Source organism: Telopea speciosissima, chromosome 8, assembly GCF_018873765.1.
Source record: "Telopea speciosissima isolate NSW1024214 ecotype Mountain lineage chromosome 8, Tspe_v1, whole genome shotgun sequence".
Lineage (NCBI taxonomy): Eukaryota > Viridiplantae > Streptophyta > Magnoliopsida > Proteales > Proteaceae > Telopea > Telopea speciosissima.
The window spans coordinates 7,969,469-7,989,469 of NC_057923.1; the positions used below are offsets into that span (position 1 = coordinate 7,969,469).

A 20,001-nucleotide genomic window follows, 5' to 3' on the forward strand; every position below is an offset into this window, starting at 1 on the left:
GTTTAGTTCTTCGTCATTATCAAATTTTTTTAGAGGATTTTTCTGCCCCTCAAGCATTTTTTATCACCGTCACTTCTTTCCTGCACAGCCACTTGCCTTTGTCCGGCAATTTGCCTGACCAGAGTATACCAGTAGCAAACCCTCTCATTTTTGACTGCTCTCTTCTGGGACACAAATTTAGTCGAACTAAATAGCTCGAAGTAAGAAAAAAAAAAGGGAAAATTTTTACGTTCTTCCTCAGAAAAATCTGAATCTTTTTGTGAGCTCTATTAGTTTGCTGATCTCACTTTCCTTCTCTCTCTTGAGCTCTGGTTGTGTGTGTCGACTCGATTGATTATTCTTTCTATCCATTCACCGATAAAGGCAAAAACGATTGATGGGTACCCGCTATTTGTCAAGGTTCAGTCACAATTTCGATTCAGGGAAGATATTTTGTGTATCTGTAACAGATGGGTTGCTGTTCTCCCTCCTTTCTTCAATCAATTTCTCTCTATGTTGCTCTTTCGTGTGAGAATCTCCTGACTTTCCAGTTCCCACATTTAACTAATTTTCTTCCATTATACTTTTTGATAAATAACTGATTATGATACCCAATTGCATCTATTTCTATGTTCTCTAATTCCAGCTTTCCATTTTCTCTTAAATTTGCAGAGTTGGGTTTTGCTAATTCAAACTACGTTGCACAAGAGCAGCTGAAGCCCTTGACGTGCGCACATGGGATTGGGATTCACTCGTACACCGAGCACGCCAGCAGAAGATCAAGACGAAGAAGAAGACCAACCACAGCAGCGATGGAATCACAATTGGCTCTGATGGATCAGTCCTTTAACTCTCGTTACTCATCTTTGGTTCGAGAAGCTCTCGATGACCTACCCGATAGTTTCACCATTACTGATCCTTGTATTTCAGGCCACCCGATCGTCTTTGCCAGCAGGGAGTTCTTAAAAATATCTCATTACTCTAAAGATGAGGTGATTGGGAGGAATGCGAGGATGTTTCAGGGCCCTGAAACCAATCGAAAATCGGTAATGGAGATTCGAGAGGCCATTCGTGAGGAGAGGACTATTCAGTTGAGTCTATTGAACTATCGGAAAGACGGGACCCCCTTTTGGATGTTATTTCATTTGAGTCCTGTTTTCAGTATGGAGGATGGCAGGGTCATTCACTTTGTCGCTGTTCAGTTGCCCATAGCAAGGAAATCGAAGGGTTTTACATCTGGGTTTGGCAGGAATGATTGTAATTTTGGTGAAGCTGGTTCTAGATTGCCAGAGATCGTATTTGGATCTTGCAGAAAGGAGGTGTGCATGGATTCAGTGAAGCAGTCAGTGCCTCTTTGGACGCGGGGTTCCTTCCAGAATTTGGATAATAGAGGTCTGTGCGTTGCTATTTGTTGTCAGTCTCTCAATCTTCACTTGTTTCTCTCGCTGGCTTGATTTTGCGTGTGTTTCGCTAATTTACACTAACTATTAAGCATTTGATTATGGTCTTTCAAAGTTTGAGCCTTTACTCTCCTTATAACTTTGTTAGTTCTCACGTCTTTCCTTTTACTTCTTCTATATTCATGCTCCTCCACATTCAGTTTGACTGTGCTTTGCTTAATGATTATGTTGGTTCTCTATGACAATGTTTCTACATAAGTTTATCCTACTTGACTTTTTGCTGAATTGGGCTTACCTTACTGTTGATCGTTATTCTTTGGATTGGTATGTCCAGAACCATTGTATAGCAGATGGGTGTACAGGTCAATTTGAATTGGTCAAGCATTATGAGATTCTAATGGTGCTTTGTTTTGTTTATGATATGAACTTTGGTATCAGTTTCTGGAAAATATTGGGTTTTCTGTTAGTTTATCTTGTTTGTTTTGTAAAATTGTTGTCTTTGTTTTACTGATATTCTTGTATAACCTTTTCTTTTTGGGGTTTTAGAAACTTTTGTTACTTGATTTGCTTGCTTTAGTTTTTTTTTATTTATATTTCTTATAATCTATTTACTAAACTAAAATAATGTGACTTACTCTCATTCTTCTAACTTTCTTCATTGAAATGACTTGCTCACTATCTGGCTTTTAGCCGAAGCTGTTTTTATTCATCTTTTCTGCTGATCAGCAACTTTTATGCACGAGCTGTTTGATGCTGTCTTTGCTAACTGGAGCTGAAATATCTAGTTGGATTCTTATGGGCCGACTCTTATAGGATTGGAGGTTGAAGAGTCATGTGAGGCAAGTGCTCTGGAGAAACAGAAAGCTGCTACGTCAATTAACAACATCTTATCTGTGCTAACTCACTATAGCGAGCTAGCTGGCAAACTGGTCTGTGGGAAGAGTTGCAACTTATCCGGGACAAATTCTCTTGGTTCATCCTTAATTGTATCTCTTGGTAGAATCAAACAGAGCTTTGTATTGTGAGTTGTTACAAGTTCCTTTTTTTTTCCCTGTTGCTTTACCTCATCTGCTGTCTGATTTGGAAGGGTTACTCACATTCTGCTTGTTGTTTTGCAATTATTGCTCTGCAGAACCGACCCCCAGTCACCTGACATGCCCATTGTATATGCAAATGATGCATTTTTGAAATTGACAGGTGCTCAGAGCATTTACAAAACATTTTCCATTCAAGATTATTTTGCTGATGAATTTGTAGATTCAAGAAAGTTTTTCACAATTATTTTACTTCCTTTAGCATCCAGTTCCCTCAGATTCCTAGGGCTGCTTGTGTTAGGATGTCAAGCTGTTCTCCCTGCATCATATTTTCCCCATCAGTTGAATTCCAACCTAGGATAACTAGGTAGCTAGATGATTAGACCATCTGATCTTTTAAACTTATCAATCATTTAATCAAAAGTAAGAAATTTTTTCTTGTTCTTCGGAGCCTGATGTCCAAGTGATTGTTCTTGTTGTTTAGGCTATGCCAGACATGAAGTGTTGGGGAAGAATTGTAGATTTTTAAATGGGCCTGATACAGATGCCAAGGTTATCTGCCAGGTAATAACTGTACATAAGATGTTGTTGGGGTTTGTGTGAGATTTTTCTATTGTGAAATTTCATTATTTAATTGGTGGATGGAATTTTTTTAGGTTAGCTAATTTTAATCTTTTGTCCGTTGTTTACAGATAAGAGAAAGCATTCAAACTGAGCAAGCCTGTACAGTATGTATCTTGAATTACAGGTGCATACTTTACTGCATTTCCTATTATGGTTGAAGGAAGCTTGATTTTGCACATTCATATTTGAACTATCAACTTCTACTGACTGATTTATAATTTAACCTCAGGAAGGATGAAAGTTCATTCTGGAACCATCTTCATATTTCTCCAGTTCGGAATGCTTCTGGAAAGGTAGTTTATTACTCATTAGCTTTGTTCTAGGAATTTATTCCTCCTGGTAACTTTTATGGCACTCATCTTTGTCATAGTTGTCGAGGCGACTAGGCGATCCAAAGCATTGGAGGGGGCACTTAGGTCCGATTATATGTAATATAGCAATGATAATTTATATTACTATGTTTATATGTGACATAGAATCCATATCAATGCAATATGATATTATTATGCTAGTAATGGCCTAATATGTGAAAACCAACATGTAATTAACGAAGCATATGGTATAATATAAGCATATTCATCAAAAAACAAAGCAATAAACATAAATCAAGGTAAAATTGTGAAGTGTCAACAAGGCATGCTGTTGAGTTGGACCCAAGAAATAGCCTGGACGCCTAAGCGGCCTCTATAGGCAATGCCTTGACAACTATGATCTTTGTATTAAGTAAAATAAAATTGTTGAAGTGTATCGAACACAAAAGAAGAAGGGTAATCTTGATTAGAATATTCCATTATTCTGATCGTGATTCCCCCCTTATGTGTCTCTTCTATTTTTGGCTTTAGTTAAGGTTCCTGAGTCCTAGTTCGAGTCAGTCACTTAGTCCTAGTTCTAATTCATGTTATGTTTCTATTTTTCTATTGTAAGTTTGTAACTAGGATTCTTAATATGGTTAGGAATCCCCCCTTTTTGGCTGTAATCTATTTCATATAAATACAAACAGTTTCAGGGAGACTGTCAAGTTCAATCCTCCTTGACAGTTCTCCTCTCTTCTTCCACTTCTTCTCTTGGTTCTGGTTTCCTAGTAGTGTTTTCTGTTACAAAAATGAAACATGACCAGAAGTCCTTTCCCATGTTAAATATCCTACGTTCTTGCACATGCGTTGGAGGAACTTTGTTCTACATCTGGAAATCAAGAGGAACTCTGATATAGTTGCAAGGCTGGACCAACCTCAAGAGGGGTATTTAGGATATTTTTATGGGATATTTTTTTTTTTTGGATGAAAGTGTTATCACACAAACCACACACCAATCCCTTTTTGTGGGATATCTTTGTAATTTGATTTTGTTTAAAATTATTATGCTTGTTAGCAAGAGTTGTAGGGAGATGGGAGTCCAGTTAGCTTTGAATTCTATTTTCAGTTTCAGAGTTTGTTTAGGAGTTTTTTCCTCTTTGTTATATAAGAATGTAATCCACGATGGGAGAAGATGGAATTGAATGGAATTTTAGTTTGCCTCTCACGGTTTTGGATCTGCGGATCTGCGACCCGATTGGTCGAGATTCTGCTGCCTTCTTCTGTTCTTTTCTCTTATCTTCCTCATATCTCAGGTGCAATCTATCCTCTTCTTGTTATATTCTTCCTCTTTTAATTCTTACTACTGTTCTTGTTCTGGATCTTGTATATCCCTTGCTGTTGACGAGATGACTGGGTTGGGGAAATTGTTAGAGCATATTGGAGCTTTGACGGATTAGATTCAAAGTCGAAGGATAGAGTTGCTACCCTAGGGCGATTCTCCCTGCAATCTCCCAGTCCGAAAGCCTGCTGGTATAGCAATTTCTGAATAAAAAATTCAAAATTCAGACCCGACTTGATTTCTTACCATCAGACCCTGTTCACTATTTGTTCTTTATTTTCATTCTTGGGTTGTTTAATCGAGTGGCTGTTGTTTGGAGTTTAGAGGGTTGTGGAATAACACTCGTTGTCCTGAAGTATTGAGCCGATTGATGCAGTATAGACTGAGTTTTATTGCCTGAACTCCTTGTTGGTTCCCGCTATTCTTTTTCTGTGCGTATGCTTTGTCGCAAGGAAGAAGAAGAAACTTAGGGCATCTTGGGCTCATGACCTAACTCAACGGAGTTGAGTTCTTTTAAGAACGGAAGAGCTGATGCAGTTGCAAGGCTGGACTGACCTCAGTAGGGGTATTTAAGGAATTTAGCTCGTCTCCAGGGAGGCATGCACCCAGGGTGCTGCCAGGGGCATCCAGCGGTTGAGCTGTGCCGCACACATCTCGGTGTGCGCCTAGGGATGTGTGCGGCACAGCCCAACTGGCAGCGCCCTGGGCGTTCCCTGCTCCCTGGAGACGATCCTGATCCATATTTAGGATATTATTATAATTTGAATTTATATATTTTTATTATTCTTGTTAGCAAGAGTTGCAGGGAGATAAAGTCCAGTTACATTTGGATTCTATTTTCAATTTTAGAGTTTGTTTAGGAGTTTTTCCCTCTTTATTACATTCGTATGTAACCCATGATGGGAGAAGGAATTGAATGAAATTTGAGTTTACCTCTCACAGTTTTGGAGCTGCGGGTCTGCGACCTGGTTGGTCGATTATTCTGCCTTCTTCTCCTGTTCCTTTTTCTTCCTCATATCTCAGGTACAATCCACCCTCTTCTTCTTTTTAATCTTTCTCTTTCGTTTTTGCTACTGTTCTTGCTCTGTCCCCTTTTTCCCTTGTTGCTGATGATATTACAGGGTTGGGGAAATTTGTTAGAGCTCATTGGAGCCTTTATGAATCAGATTGAAACTCAAATGATAGTCTCCCTTCACTAGGGCGATTCTCCCTGCAAACTCTCAGTCCAGAGGCTTACTTGTATAGCAGATTTTAAATCAAAACTCAGTCCGACTTGGTGTCTTACTGCCAGATCCTGTTTCAGTATTTGTTTTTTAATTTCATTCTCGGGTTGTTTAATCGAGTGCCTGTTGTTTGGAGTTCAGAGGATTGTGGAGTAACAACCATGTCCTGAAGTTTTGAGTCGATTGATGTAGTATGGACCGAGTTCCGTCATCTGAAACTCTGAAATCCCTGCTGGTTCCCGCAATTCTCTTCCTGTGCATATACTTTGTCACAACAACAAGAAACCTCTTAATTACATTCGAGTACTGGTCCTCCTAATTATTTCCTTAAAAGGTCCTTATTTCAAAAGTTGATTTTATTTTATACCGTTGCTACTATTATGTTTCAAAAAACCCTTTGTTTCTAGTTAATCCCATATGCTTTTCTAAAATTTCAATTTAGTCATTTCCCCTTCAATTTAGTTACCCTCCTTTCCCAGGTTCCTATATTTCTTCCCAAAAGGGTCTTAAACAGCTCTGAATCATTACAAAAGTGCCACTACTTCTTCGTATTTGTAATTTATTCACTTCGGTGGGCCCAAAGCGACCTACATCAGGGTTTTGGAACCCTAGGTTGCATTAAACTCAGGCTCTTTTTCCATTCAGTCATTATTGCCTCATTGGGTGAATTTTCATACCAATCATTGGGTAGACATTACTTAAACAAATTTTGCATAAATATTAGTGTAACAAATTTTTAAAATTATTGTGACATTTAATTAATAGATGTATAGATGTATTGTATCTGTCATGTCTGACTGCCTATGTTGAGGTAGCAAGCCTGTGGCTTTTTGCGAGTATGTACATATTCTAGTTTTAGTCAAACTCAGCTAGATGCTATCTACTTTAGGTTTTAAAAGAAAAAGATTTCACTTTCTACTTTGGTGTTTTTAGGTATCCTATTCTGTTGCTGTATTGGAGTACATAATACTGAGTCCTTAAATTGCCACTTATCAGCAATACAATATTTGTACAATGCAGTTCTTTTTTTTGTGGTAATTGATTAAAAACAGTAGACATGCAAAAGGAAACTGTGGTGATTTGAGAAATATGGCATATGACTATATGATCACAACCCCTCTTTATTTATAATAATTTGGAGAACATTCCAGAATAGGTACAAGGACAGAAATACTCCTAGGACAAAACTACCCTTGAACCCATATTACAACACTCCCCCTCAAGTTGGTGCATAAATATCAAACATGCCTAACTTGCTGACTATAGAACTAAAACTTTTACTGCTAATAACCTTAGTGAGAATATCAGTTAATTGCTCACTAAATTGAACAAAAGGAACACAAACAATTCCTTGTTCCAGCTTCTCCTTGATGAAGTGATGATCAATCTCGACATGCTTGGTTTGATCGTATTGAATTGGATTATGTGCAATGCTTATTGCTGATTTGCTGTTGCAATAGAGGCACATGGGCAGCTCAACATGAACACATGAATCTCGAAGGAGTCTCTGAAGTCAAAGAAGTTCACATATACTATGGGCCATAGCTCGGAACTCTACTTTTGCACTGGATCGAGCAACTACAGCCTATTTCTTGCTCCGCCAAGTAACCAAGTTACCTCCAACAAAGATGCAATAACCTGAGGTGGATCTCCTGTCATCCGGACATCCTGCCCAGTTTGCATCAGTAAAAGCCTCAACTCACAAGTGATCATGAGGAGAGAAGAGAACACCTTTTCCTGGAGAAGACTTCAAATACCTCAAGATTCTATATGCTGCCTCTAGATGGGTTGAGTGAGGATCATGCATATACTGGCCAACTACACTCACTGCAAAGGCCTTATCTGGCCCTGTGTCTGAAAGATATATTTGGTGTCCTACCAACCTTTGGTAGCTACCCTTATCCAATGACTCTCCATCCTTATTCTTTAAATGAGCGTTAGGCTCTAATGGAGTATCAACAAGCTTACACCCCAACATCCCTGTGTCAGATAAAAGGTCAAGTCCGTTGAGAAAGGAAGATACATTGAGCAGAATGGGCAACCTCGATGCCAAGAAAATATCACAGCTTTGCCAGGCCCTTAATTTCAAACTATGTCCCCAAGTAGGTCTTCAATTTGGTTATTTCATCAGCATCACTCCCAGTAACTACTATGTCATCCTACATAAACAATCAAAATTGTGATATGCTGACCAGTCTTCTTGATAAACAATGTGTGATCAGCATTACTTTGTTTATAGTCAATGGACACCATGGCTCTATGGAAACTACCAAATCAAGCTCATGGGGATTGTTTTAGACCATATAAAGCTCTCTTCAAACGACACACTTTGCCTTGGGTTTCTGGGGCAACAAAGCCAGGAGGGATATCCATATACACCTTCTCTTTGAGCTACCCGTGGAGAAAGTCATTCTTCACATCAAGTTGTTGGAGATCCCATCCTTGGTTAACAACATAGGAGATAATTACCCTGACAGTGTTCATCATAGCAACTGAGGCAAATGTTTCCTGATAGTTGATCCCATGGGTTTCGGTAAAATCTCTAGCAACCAGCCTTCCGTATCTTTCTACCAATTCATCAGCCTTCTGTTCAACTACAAAAACCCACTTGCAGCCTATAAGTTTCTTTCCTGAAGGAAGAGGCACCAGTCCCAAGTGTCACTTTTTCCCAAGGCACTCATTTCTTCATTCATTGCTTCTTTACACCTTGAGTTCGTTAATGCTTTGCTACGGCTGAGAATGGGTCTTCAGCTGTGAACGGGTCTCTTCCACAGTAATAGGCCTCTTCTTTAAGAAAAAGTCTTCTCCACAATAATAGGCCTCTTCCTTGAGAAAAGGTCTTTCTAGTTTTTGATGTTAGCTATTTTGTTTAGAGTAGTTTGAATTTCCCTGATTTTTATGAGAATGTAACCGTTGCACTAATGTAACCGTTACACTTTAGCCTATTTAAGTGGCTTGGGATCATGGTACTAAATCTTGTTTCGTTTCGGAGTTTCGGTCTGACCGAAATTTCCGAGATACCGAAATTTCAATTTCGTCGAAATATGGTATTTTTCTGTGGGTGTAAAATGCCAAAAATGACCGAGATTTCCGAAATTTCGAAACGAGATGACCGAAATTTCATTGAAATTTCCAAAAAATTCGAAATATTGCATTTTTTCATATCGGACTTGCGTTTCGTTTCGGACAGGTCGAGATACTTGAAATATTCGATATCTCGACCGAAATTTCACGAGTTTTAGTACTATGCTTGGGATATAAGGAAGGATATGTTGAGTTTATCCTTACACTTCTGTGTAAAATTGGAGGTTCAGGTTCTCTCGAAGAACCTACCATTGCTTTCCTATTCTTGTTGTGTCTCTCGTGATCTACAATAGGGACGAAAAAGAAACCATTTAGCCGCTTGGTTGTACCAAAGTGGTATCAGAGCCTGGCTATGGACCAACGAGTGGAGCAGATCGAGAAGTTGATGGAGTTACTCTCAGTTGGCCAGAAGGATGTCGTGGATCAAACATCTGAGATGTTCAACAACCTCAATACACGTATGGACCAATTAGCAAATCAATCTACCAATGAGGTTGCTGAAAATTCTGCAGCTCGCATGGGTGGACGCTATGGCGGATCCCAACGTGATGGTTCCACCAGCTCCTATACACCAAAATATGTGAAGTTGGATTTTCCGCGCTTTAGTGCCGGGGAAGACCCAACCAACTGGTTGTGCAGGGCCGAACAATTTTTCCAGCTTCATGAGACAGCCGAGGTTGAACGTGTCTCCTTGGCATCCTTCCATCTGGAAGATGCGGCACAATTGTGGTACCTGTAGCTAAAGCAAGAGATGGGTTCCATCTCTTGGGAAGAATTCAAAGATGGGCTTCAATCTCGATATGGTCCAAATCAGTTTTGTGATTTTTTTGGAGAACTTACCAAGCTGCAGCAGACCGGGACGGTACACGACTATCAAACCAAATTTGAAATGTAGCTCGCTAAGGTCGGATCACTACGCCAAACTCGACAGATGAGCTGTTTCATTAGTGGTTTGCAAGATACAGTACGTACTGATGTTCAAGCCAACAAATCCACTTCTCTATTAGCAGCTATTGGGTTGGCGCGTTTGTACGAAGCAAGGGACCTTTCCCATTGAAAGGCAATACAGCCAAAGGCTAGCTATCAATCTTATATTACAACTACCACAAGCACACCCGCGATGACAATAAAGAAGCTGATGACGGAAGAAGTGAACGAGAGAAAACGAAAGGGGCTCTGTTTTCGATGCAATGAAAAATTTGGGCCGGGTCATCGCTGCAAAAAGTTGTTCCACATACAGATGACCTTAGAGGAGAGCGATAATGATGTGGATATGGAAATAAAAGACACCAAGGATGGGCAAGATAATGATGTCCCAGGGATATCTTTGCATGCAATTGCTGGAACACGCCCACCAGAAACTATGCGGGTCAATAGAAGTTTGCATCACAAGGAAGTCACTGTACTCATCGATTCGGGAAGCACTCATAACTTTGTGAGTGAAGCGTTCACACAAAGGGTGGGTTTAAAGCCTATCTCAAGCGGCTAAACGGTTGCTTTTCCGTCCCTATTGTAGATCACGAGAGACACAACAAGAATAGGAAAGCAGTGGTAGGTTCTTCAAGGGAACCTGAACCTCCAATTTTACACAGAAGTGTACGGATAAACTCAACATATCCTTCCTTATTTCCCAAGCCACTTAAGTAGGCTGAAGTATAACGGTTACATTCTCGTAGAAAACAGGGGAATTCAAACTACTCTAAACAGAATAGCTAACGTAAAAAACTAGAGAGACCTTTTCTCAAGGAAGAGGCCTATTATTGTGGAGAAGACCTTTTCTTAAAAAAGAGCCTATTACTGTGGAAGAGACCCGTTCACAGTCGAGACAATTAATTTTTTTAAAAAATAGAGATGTATCAGTCTGTCTCGTCTCGACATCGACCGATACCGAGACGTATCGGCCGATACGATACGAGAAAGACCGATACTTTAATCCCTGGTGGTAGTGTAATTTAGCTGTGCATCGTTTAGGGTCCTACTTGCATAGTAAATGACATGGGGCAGCTTGTTGATTCTTTGCCCTAAAACAGTCCCAATAGCAAAATCAGAAGCATCACACGTCAATTCAAAAGATTCAGTCCAAACAGGGGCTTGAATAATGGGGGCAGTGGTTAACTCTCTTTTCAGATGGTCAAAGCTCTCAAAGCATTCCTTGGAGAAGACAAAGGTTTGGTCCTTGGCCAACAAGTTGGTTAGGGGTCTAGCGACTTTGCTAAAGTCCTTTATAGATCGTCTGTAAAAGCCGGCATGCCCTAAGAAAGATCTGATATCCTTCACAGTTTTTTTTTTTTTGGGGGGGGGGGGGGGAGGAGTGGAATTGACAATAAGGCTCACCTTGGCTTTATCTACTTTAATCCCATCTTTGGAAATCACATGGCCTAGAACGATGCCTTCTTTCACCATGACATGGCATTTTTCCCAATTGAGAACCAGATTTTTCTCCCTACATCCTTCCAAGACCAATCGAAGATGATGAAGACACTTAGAATAGGTGGAACCATGAATGGAGAAATCGTCCATAAGGACTTCAACAAAATTCTCCACCATATTAGAGAAAATACTCATCATACAATGCTGAAAAGTGGCTGGCCCACATATTTTTTTGATTATTTTATCTTTTACAAAGTAGGAAAATAAAATCGCAGAAACAATTGGAGGGCCCTCTTGAACGTGGAGACTGTCTTCTATATATCTCTTTTGACCGAAATAAACTCTCTTTCTCCAAATCTTCACAATTAAGTGGACAATTATGCCCCTTGGAAAAATCACAGGATTTATGGATGTGGCCCTGAGCTTTATTTCGAATTCTGCCTGCTTTGGTCTTTATGGCCCAATGGTCCGGCCCATATTAAATTAAAATTTGGGTTTTGGACCTGGGCTGAGTTTTGGCTTCTTCAAACTTTGGTTCCTTGCATTTCAGCTTCACAAAGGCTTCTTTCCAGCTCCTTAGCATTGTTCGTTCCTCTCTTTCAAGAATAAACCTAAAACCTGAAAACACAAAGAAATAACCCGAGTAGCACTATTCCATAGACATAAAACATAATAATAAAGAGCAAAAAAAATGTTAATAAAATATGCTAATCACCTGCCAAGTGTTAGGGATGGAAACAAAGGACAAGGAAGAAACAAATGCATAGAACGATGGAGAAAGAGAGTTATATGAAACAACATTAGAAATGGAATGCTAAGTACAATTTCTACATGGCTTACGGATAAGAATGGGTAAGTCAAGACTAGGATTGAAAGAAGATTCACCAAAAGGAACATGAGTACTAGAAGGACTTGAGACTGGTAATGCCGATTGGTTAGGAGCAGTGGTGGTGGTATTGTCAACTTGCTTTCTTTTATGCCACGTTCCTCTAGTGAATGTCTTCAATGTAGGCTCACCATGCTCCCCCTGAATTAAAGGCCGTTCCTGCTCCCCCTGGATTAAAGGCTGATCATGTTCTTGTCCGGTTATATCATACTCAAGCTCAATAGACGGTTCTTCTATAGTAGGCATGTCCACATCCAATGGAGCAATTAAAGGCATCTCTTCACTTGCAGGCTCCCCTTGAAGAGGTGCATGAGATGGGAAATAAGCCTTTGTTTCCCGAAAGATAACATCCATAGTGACAACCAATTTCTGGGAAGGAGGATGGTAACACTTGTACCTCTTCTGGGTAGCAAAATGTCCCCAAAAAATGCAACGCAAACCCTTTGGATCAACTTGCCACTGACATGATTATTGCGAGCAAAGACCACACAACCAAAAACTTTGGGAGGCACCACAAAGGAAGATGAACCCAATAACACTTCAAGAGGGCAGTAAGAGGCCAACACTCGTGAAGGTAGCTGATTGATAAGGTAGGCTGCCAGGAGAACTGCATCATCCCAAAAACGAGGAACATTCATAGCAAACATCAATGATCAGACAACTTCCAAGAGATGGCGATTCTTCTGTACAGACACATCATTCTGGGCACTGGTATCCACATAGGAGGTCTGATGTATAATCCCGTGAGACGACAAATAGCCCTGAAGAGAGCCATCGATGTATTCCTTCCCGTTGTCAGTCCGAAGAATTTTCACCTCATCATCAAATTGCGTCTAAATCATTTTGTGGAACAGCTGAAAACAGGAGAATACATCACTCTTCTGCCACATAAGATACACCCAAGTGGTACGGATGAAACGGTCAATGAATGTGACAAACCAGCGATAAGCAAATGTAGAAACACAACAGGCAGGGCCCCATACATTAGAATGAATTAAACCAAAGGGAATTAAACTTCTATTATCTGAAACAAGGTAAGTAGCTCTAGTTTGCTTTGCAAAAATGCAAGCATAACAATTAAAATTGTTTTGGATTACAATGCTTTACTAAACTAGGAAATAAAGTAGATAAAACGCCCAGAGGAGGGTGGCCTAGACGATGATGCCATCTATGTAGATCATACAGAGCAGATGCCGAAGAGTCAGAAGTAGAAGCCAAAGTGGATGGAGAATTGTCAAGTAAGTAGAGACCACCAACCACTTTGCCACTGTCAATCGTATGAATCGTCACTAAGTCCTGGAAAAGGCAATGAGTAGGAAAGAAGATTACTTTGCAGTTTAAATCCCGTGTAAGACCATAGTACTATATCTCGCGATATATCGGTATCTCGGGCCTACCGAGATATCCGAAATATCCGAAATTTCGCCGAAATATTGCATTTTTCTGCAATATTTCGGGAGTCCATCTCGGTGGGTATTTGGCCATATCTAGGCCTGATACTTCATGGACATCCTTATTTAAGCTAAATAAACACATTTAAACCTTCATATTGCAAAAAAAATGAACTCAAAGTGGTGTTTTGGGTTTGCACCCTTGATTGACTGTATACGGTCGGACCCTGTTGTATAAAATAATTAAATGCATATTGTTTAAGTACTAAAAGACATAATAAGAAATTTAAACAAAGTAATGAAACAAAAATAAAGTCAAATGTAGCCTTTAGTTTAAACTTTAAAGTTTAAACTCATAAAGTCATAAGTGCATAAGTCATAACTCATAAACTTCATAATAGTCAATGGTTCAATACTCAATACATAGTATTTCTACGAAATTTACCGAAATATACTGCTCAATACACAATATTTCTACAAAATATACCGAAATATACCGAGATATACCAAAATATCGCCGAAATTTGAACTTTTTTCATTTCGGAAGCCCATCTCGTCTCGGTAGTGTTGAAATTACCGAAATTTCGGCGATGTATCGCGAAATTTTGTACCATGCGTAAGACTACTAGTAGAGAGTAAATTAGTAGAGAATTGGGAACATGCAATATAAATGAAAGAGAGATGGAAGGAGTGCACTTAATGATGCCCTTCCTAGAATCAGGAAAAAGGGAACCATCAGACACACAGACTTTACTACTACCTAGCAAAGGTGAATATTGACAAAAATGAGTAGGAGAACTGGTCATATGGTCAGTGGCACCTGAGTCAATTATCGAGGAAGTGGATATGACAGAGGTACTATAGCCACAAAAAAGAATACTTGGATGGGAAGAGGAAGACGAAGAAGGCAGTTCAGAGAGCCCTGGCAGGGAGGTGGCCGAAGCTGCAGATGGTGTTGGTGAAGAAGATGAGTCTAGCTGGGTCCTCCGGCGCCGTAGGTGCTGGAGTTCCTCCTGCGAAAGTGAATGGTCAAAACTTGTGTCCTCAGATGAAGTCTGATTTTCTTTGGATGAAGAGGAAGAACGACTTTGCCCACGTCCCCGAGTATCATTGGGACGCCCATGTAATTTCCAACACTTGTCCTTTGTATGTCTTTCCTTCCCACAAAAATCATACTTCACCGGAACTCGTTCAGGAGTGGAACAATCACCAATACCGCGAGAAAGCCCCCCACGAGATAAACTCTGTAAGCTAGGAAAAAGGGCTAATCGTTCCTTCGTAACTGGGTGAACCATAGCATTGCGACGTCTGTCCTCTGATTGCACCATGGCATAAGCCTGCTCAAGTGTAGGAAAGGGATCATGATTTAGGACATGAGCCTGAATCTGGTCAAACTCAATGTTGAGGCCAGCAACGAAATTGAAGACATGGAGACCATCTTCCCCTTTTTTGAAGGCAATAACATCAATATCACAGGTAGCGGTAAAGGGCCCATAAAAATCCAACTGTTGCCACATGCTACGCAGCTTGGAATAATACTGGGAAAGAGATTACTCCTGTTGTTTGGTAGCATGAATTTTTTAGCAGAGTTCATAACATTGGGCAGCATTACCGACCTGTGAATTGGTGTCCTTTGCAGTCTTCCAAATTTTGGCAGCAGTATTGAGAAGAAGATAACCCACAGGGATGTCCGGATCCATGGAGTTGATGAGATAGGATATCACAAGAAAATTGGATGTCACCCATTTGTCTTGAGAAGGACCAGCATCAATAGGTTTAACAGATGTCCCTATAATGTAGCTTGAAAGACCACGAGAACCAATGGCAAGGAAGCAAGACCGCAACCACATCTAGTAATTGGTCCCATTTAATTTAATGGAGCTGGCAGGGAATGGAAGGAAATTACGTTGATTAACTCCTTTGTGTCCAGTAGATGCGGTGATCTCAGAGTTGCCCATAGTTTCTGGTCAGGGCAGAACCACAAACTCATCAAATATCAAAGGGATTCTGAAAGAAACATTATACACCTATAACTGAAGAGAAGATTCAGACCATGGATTGATAAAAAAATCCTTGGTGGGAGAAAAACTCGCCACCAAGGGTGAACCGAGAGAGAGATGAAGGCGGAAGTTCCGCTAGAAGGCAGCGGCGGTGGTTGTGGCTGGAACTGAGAAGAAGGAGACAGAGGAGGGGTGGTGCCTGGTGGTGCTTGCGGAGAGAGTAGGGTTCGGATCCCGATGTGGATCTCCGCTCTGATACCCTGTGGTGATTTGAGAAATATGAATTGTGACTGTATGATCACAGCCCCTATTTATTTATAATAAGCTGGAGAACATTCCAGAATAGGTACAAGGACAAAAATACTCCTAGGACAAAACTATCCTTGAACCCATATTACAATAGAAACTGATGCAGAAAGGAGAGAAAAGGACAGACATTGCTTTTATCACATAATTAAAAAATGGGAAAAGGTTCTCTGAGCCACCTGGACAGGGTACACTAGCACCTCTGTGTCTATCTCTTTCCTCTTCATATCAAATAACCTTGCTGCCCTCCTATGTACGATTCTGTTTTGTCGCACTTCATTGGTGTGCTCCCCTATGCCCCTTGCTCAGAGAATCCTCTCCCTTCAAAAATGTATTATATTTATGAGCAGGCAAAAGTTTGGAGTATCTGCGTAATACTTGATTCATTGATGGCTGATAATGACAAAGTGCCTGTTATTGCATTTTGGAGCCCTACATTGATGTTATGTTTCCTTATGTTTGTTATTGTTTTATAAATTTATATAAGCTTGATATAAGTTTTTTGTGCAATTGTGGACAGTGAGTACTGAGAAATATAATAATGAGCAAGAATTTTAAGAAACAGACTAGTCACCTCCATGCTTCAGTTGACAAAGTACTGTGATGAAAGTTGTGGAGATACAGTTTCTTACTCTCGACAATATAAAAACAGACAATTACTAAAGCCTATAATAGGTCAAAGCTTTCTTAGTTTAGAACTGAAATATCCTTAAAAATCCTTGAAAAGTATCTTTTTTTGTAAAGTTAACGTGAAAAGAAGTGAAACAGTTATTTGGTTTTTTTAACTTCTTGAAGCAATATAATATCATTTAATCTCGTGAAACTGAAGATTAGCTTAGTTCCTTATATAATATGATCCATATGGATTCTGTGTCTGATAGTTGGTTTATTCTTTTTGGTGACATCCGTCTCTTTGATTGGTCAGAGCTAAAATGAAATCTAGAAGAACTAAAGGTTGCTGAGCCACGCTATAAGTCCAGGATCAATAAAACAGAACAGGGGGAGAATAGGAGAAATTCAATGGACTGATCAAGCTGAAAACCTGGTCAAGTATAACATTTTAGCTGATCTATTAACCTATGTAATGTAGCTCTAGATAGGCAAAGGACCTACTAGAGGCCAACTATCCAGGATCTAATGATAAAGGATCCAAGGGCTGCTGGTTCTGCAGTTGCATTAGGGTAGAATTGAAGTTTAGGTCAATTTCTAGGGTTTAAGTTAAAATAATAGGCGAGTGTGATAGATGATAAAGCTAGGCAGGTCTAGGGGAAGCTAATGGTATAAGTTTGATATTGTTTGAGTGAGAAAACAAAAATCAGAAAATTAGGGTTCGGGTTTCAGGTCTTGGGAATTAGGAAAAGAGTTGGATTTAGGGTTTGGAGTGGGGGTTTGGGCTAGGGCTTCTAGCCGAGTGTTAGAGGCAGTGGGATAAAGGTTCGGCTGTAGTAGGGATGGGTTCTGATGGTTAGATTGGTCTAGACAGAAATTTATGGCTTTCGGGGTTTTACAGAGACAATGTGGATTAGGGTTTGAGTGGGAGAATGGGGCTGCAAGTTGGATCTAGTATTCTGGGCAGTGAGGGGGTGACTTGAGTGTAGTTTGGTTAGGTTTTGATGGCTGGAAGTATAGGATCTGTGATTTAGGGTTTGGGTCTTAATGGGGGTTAATGGCAGCTAGGGTTTAATGGAATTCAATTAAAATAAAAGGGGATCGATTGGGGGAGGGATTGGAGGGTTAGAAACAGAAATTGAAGCTCAAACTAACAGCAGATTCCACTGGCAGCAAGCTTAAACAAGGAGAAGGATAGAACCACCTTCAGTTGGAGATCCTCCCGATTATCTCGATGCAAGAAGTCGTAGGAGATCCACCTACCCTTTTCACCTTGATAGAACCACAAGGATACAACACTCTCGGAGGAGCAAAACAGCAGCAACAATGGCAGCAATATTCAATCACGATTTTTGGGAGGCTAATCCTCTTCTGATTTTTTTATTAATATATATAATAGGGCCAAAAGGTCAAATACGATTCAGCCTTGGAATAGAATTCCTTGGCTGAATAAAATTACAACTTAATTCCCTTCAAAAAATCGTGGAAAGGGAAGAATTCTAACTTAAAACATTAACTTAAGAAAGACTCCTAAGTAGCCAATAAGATTTAAGACCCTATCAGCCAATCGGATCATTTCACTTACATTGAACCAATTGGATGCAACCAATTTGAATTGGTTCAATTAAAAGCATAAAAATAAAACTAAGTATAGAAAATTAAAACAAACTACTAAGTAAACTAACTAAGGATGGGGCCAAGGGCCAACCCTAACTAACTACTCAATGGCCCCCCGTGGGAGTGGGGCTGGTTCTTCTTCTTCCTACGGATGTGGCTCTTTGATGCTGCATCACTATGTCACAATCATGAAAATCAGAGGTCGAAAAAGAGATGAAATTCAGCTAGTGTAAACTTCAAGCTAGATTCAAGAACTCAGAAATTAATAAAGGTAATAATAATGTGATCTCAGGAACTGATTAGATATGATGCAGATAGACTTCTGAATTTCAAATTTGAAGATTAGAAGCAACAAGCAATCAGAATTATGAGCTTGATATGCAGAATAGAAAGATAGGAGAGAAAATAAGAGACTCAATAAGGAGGCAGAATATGAAGAATATGATGAAATATGGTAGAAAGGTATCACCTGGTTGCAGTGGAACCAGAATTAGAAGAAGAATTGAGGGAGAAGCAATTGGCCAAGTAAGGAGTCTTCGCCCACGTTTGCACAGCTCAACAGCTCAAAACTCTTTAAATAACTCAATTCTATTACTCAAATCGTGCCATTTGATTGGGGGGGGGGGGGGGTTGCATACATATATATTATCTTTCAAAATTCCTAACTAAACTGACAAAAGGATTCCTAATAACTCTCACATTGACTTGACTTAATAGGCTCAAAACAAAAATCTATACTAGTTAATAAGTATCCTAATCTAGGTCACCTCTTCTAACTTAGAAGCTAAGACATTGTATGAAAAACTTAACACCCCCCCCCTCCCACCCGGATCTTTATTTTCTCCAGTTCCCTGCCCGGCCTAGTTCCCCAGTTCCTCTAACAAGGGGGGATGGAATGACCACCCTACCCCTACCCAAACATTCTGCCCGGGTGGGGTCCACTAGCCCCCTATTAGAGGAACTGGGGAACTGGAGGAGATATCCCCCCCCCCCTCCCAAAAAAAAATAAAAAAAAAATAATTTTACGGGCTTATAAATTAAGCTTGTTACAATGAAATAAAAGGCCTAAGCTACATACTAAACCACTCATAACTTAATTTCAGGCCATTGGACAGCCGCCAGTCCCTTGGGGGCCTCCATAGTGGATTATGTTGATCCATCCAGTCAAATGCAACTGCATTACTCTTCCACAAGCGCATTCCTTTTGGATCAAGTTACATTGCTTTTCCTGTTTGAATTTGTAGGTTCTGATGTAATCACCTATTTATGCAGTTTCTTTTCCATCTCTCTCTCTCTAGAGGTTTGGACTCAATAGAATTCTGGACCAATGATGCCCAGTCACACATATTGAAGTCTGAAATTGCCGTAGGACACTCTCTTACATATTTCTGTGCTTTGAGGTGCAGATAGCATTTTATGTTGGGGTGCAGATAGAAGAAGGCTGTAAGAATGGGTGGGGCCGAGGGTTGCGCCCAGAGATGAGGCAGCTTGGTGTCGTGGGTGCAGTCAAGGTTGCGGTAAGGAGCTTATCAATGGGAGCTGGGCCTTCCAAGTCATAGTGATGACCTCTCTGTTCTTTGGTGGTGTAGGTTACAGGAATTCTTTATTTTTCACTATTGTGATTGATGCAGATTAGAACCATTTGTAATCAAATCTAGTCTAGATGCACCAGACAAGGCCATCCATCCCTGAGCCCCCTGAGGATAAGGAGGAAATATGTAATATGTTGTAAACTCAAATAGCTTATATATATAGACTAGTTCTCAATGCAAAAAATCTGTGGCGTTCTACTTCTTTTATGCTTTCCATTTTATTATTATTATTAATTTTTTTTTGGATTGGGCGG

General features: G+C 40.0%; 1 protein-coding gene across 1 annotated transcript; it reads left to right on the forward strand.

Annotated features, from left to right (window-relative positions):
• Window positions 1–282: 282 nt before the first annotated feature.
• LOC122671919 (protein TWIN LOV 1-like) lies at window positions 283–19,923 on the forward strand. Its single transcript, XM_043869407.1, has 9 exons — window positions 283–507; window positions 652–727; window positions 783–1,371; window positions 2,193–2,400; window positions 2,512–2,576; window positions 2,898–2,977; window positions 3,106–3,161; window positions 3,267–3,330; window positions 19,562–19,923. Exons 3-9 carry the CDS (start codon window positions 792–794, stop codon window positions 19,712–19,714), a joined length of 1,206 nt encoding a protein of 401 aa, XP_043725342.1. The 5' UTR covers window positions 283–507; window positions 652–727; window positions 783–791; the 3' UTR covers window positions 19,715–19,923.
• The last annotated feature ends 78 nt before the right edge of the window (window positions 19,924–20,001 follow it).

Excerpts from the sequence above, each read along its gene's own strand:
- LOC122671919 (XM_043869407.1), top strand. The coding sequence starts at position 792 with ATGGAATCACAATTGGCTCTGATGGATCAGTCCTTTAACTCTCGTTAC. Across the intron at positions 2,401-2,511 it reads ATCAAACAGAGCTTTGTATT|AACCGACCCCCAGTCACCTG; the intron begins GTGAGTTGTTAC and ends ATTGCTCTGCAG. Across the intron at positions 3,162-3,266 it reads GTATGTATCTTGAATTACAG|GAAGGATGAAAGTTCATTCT; the intron begins GTGCATACTTTA and ends ATTTAACCTCAG.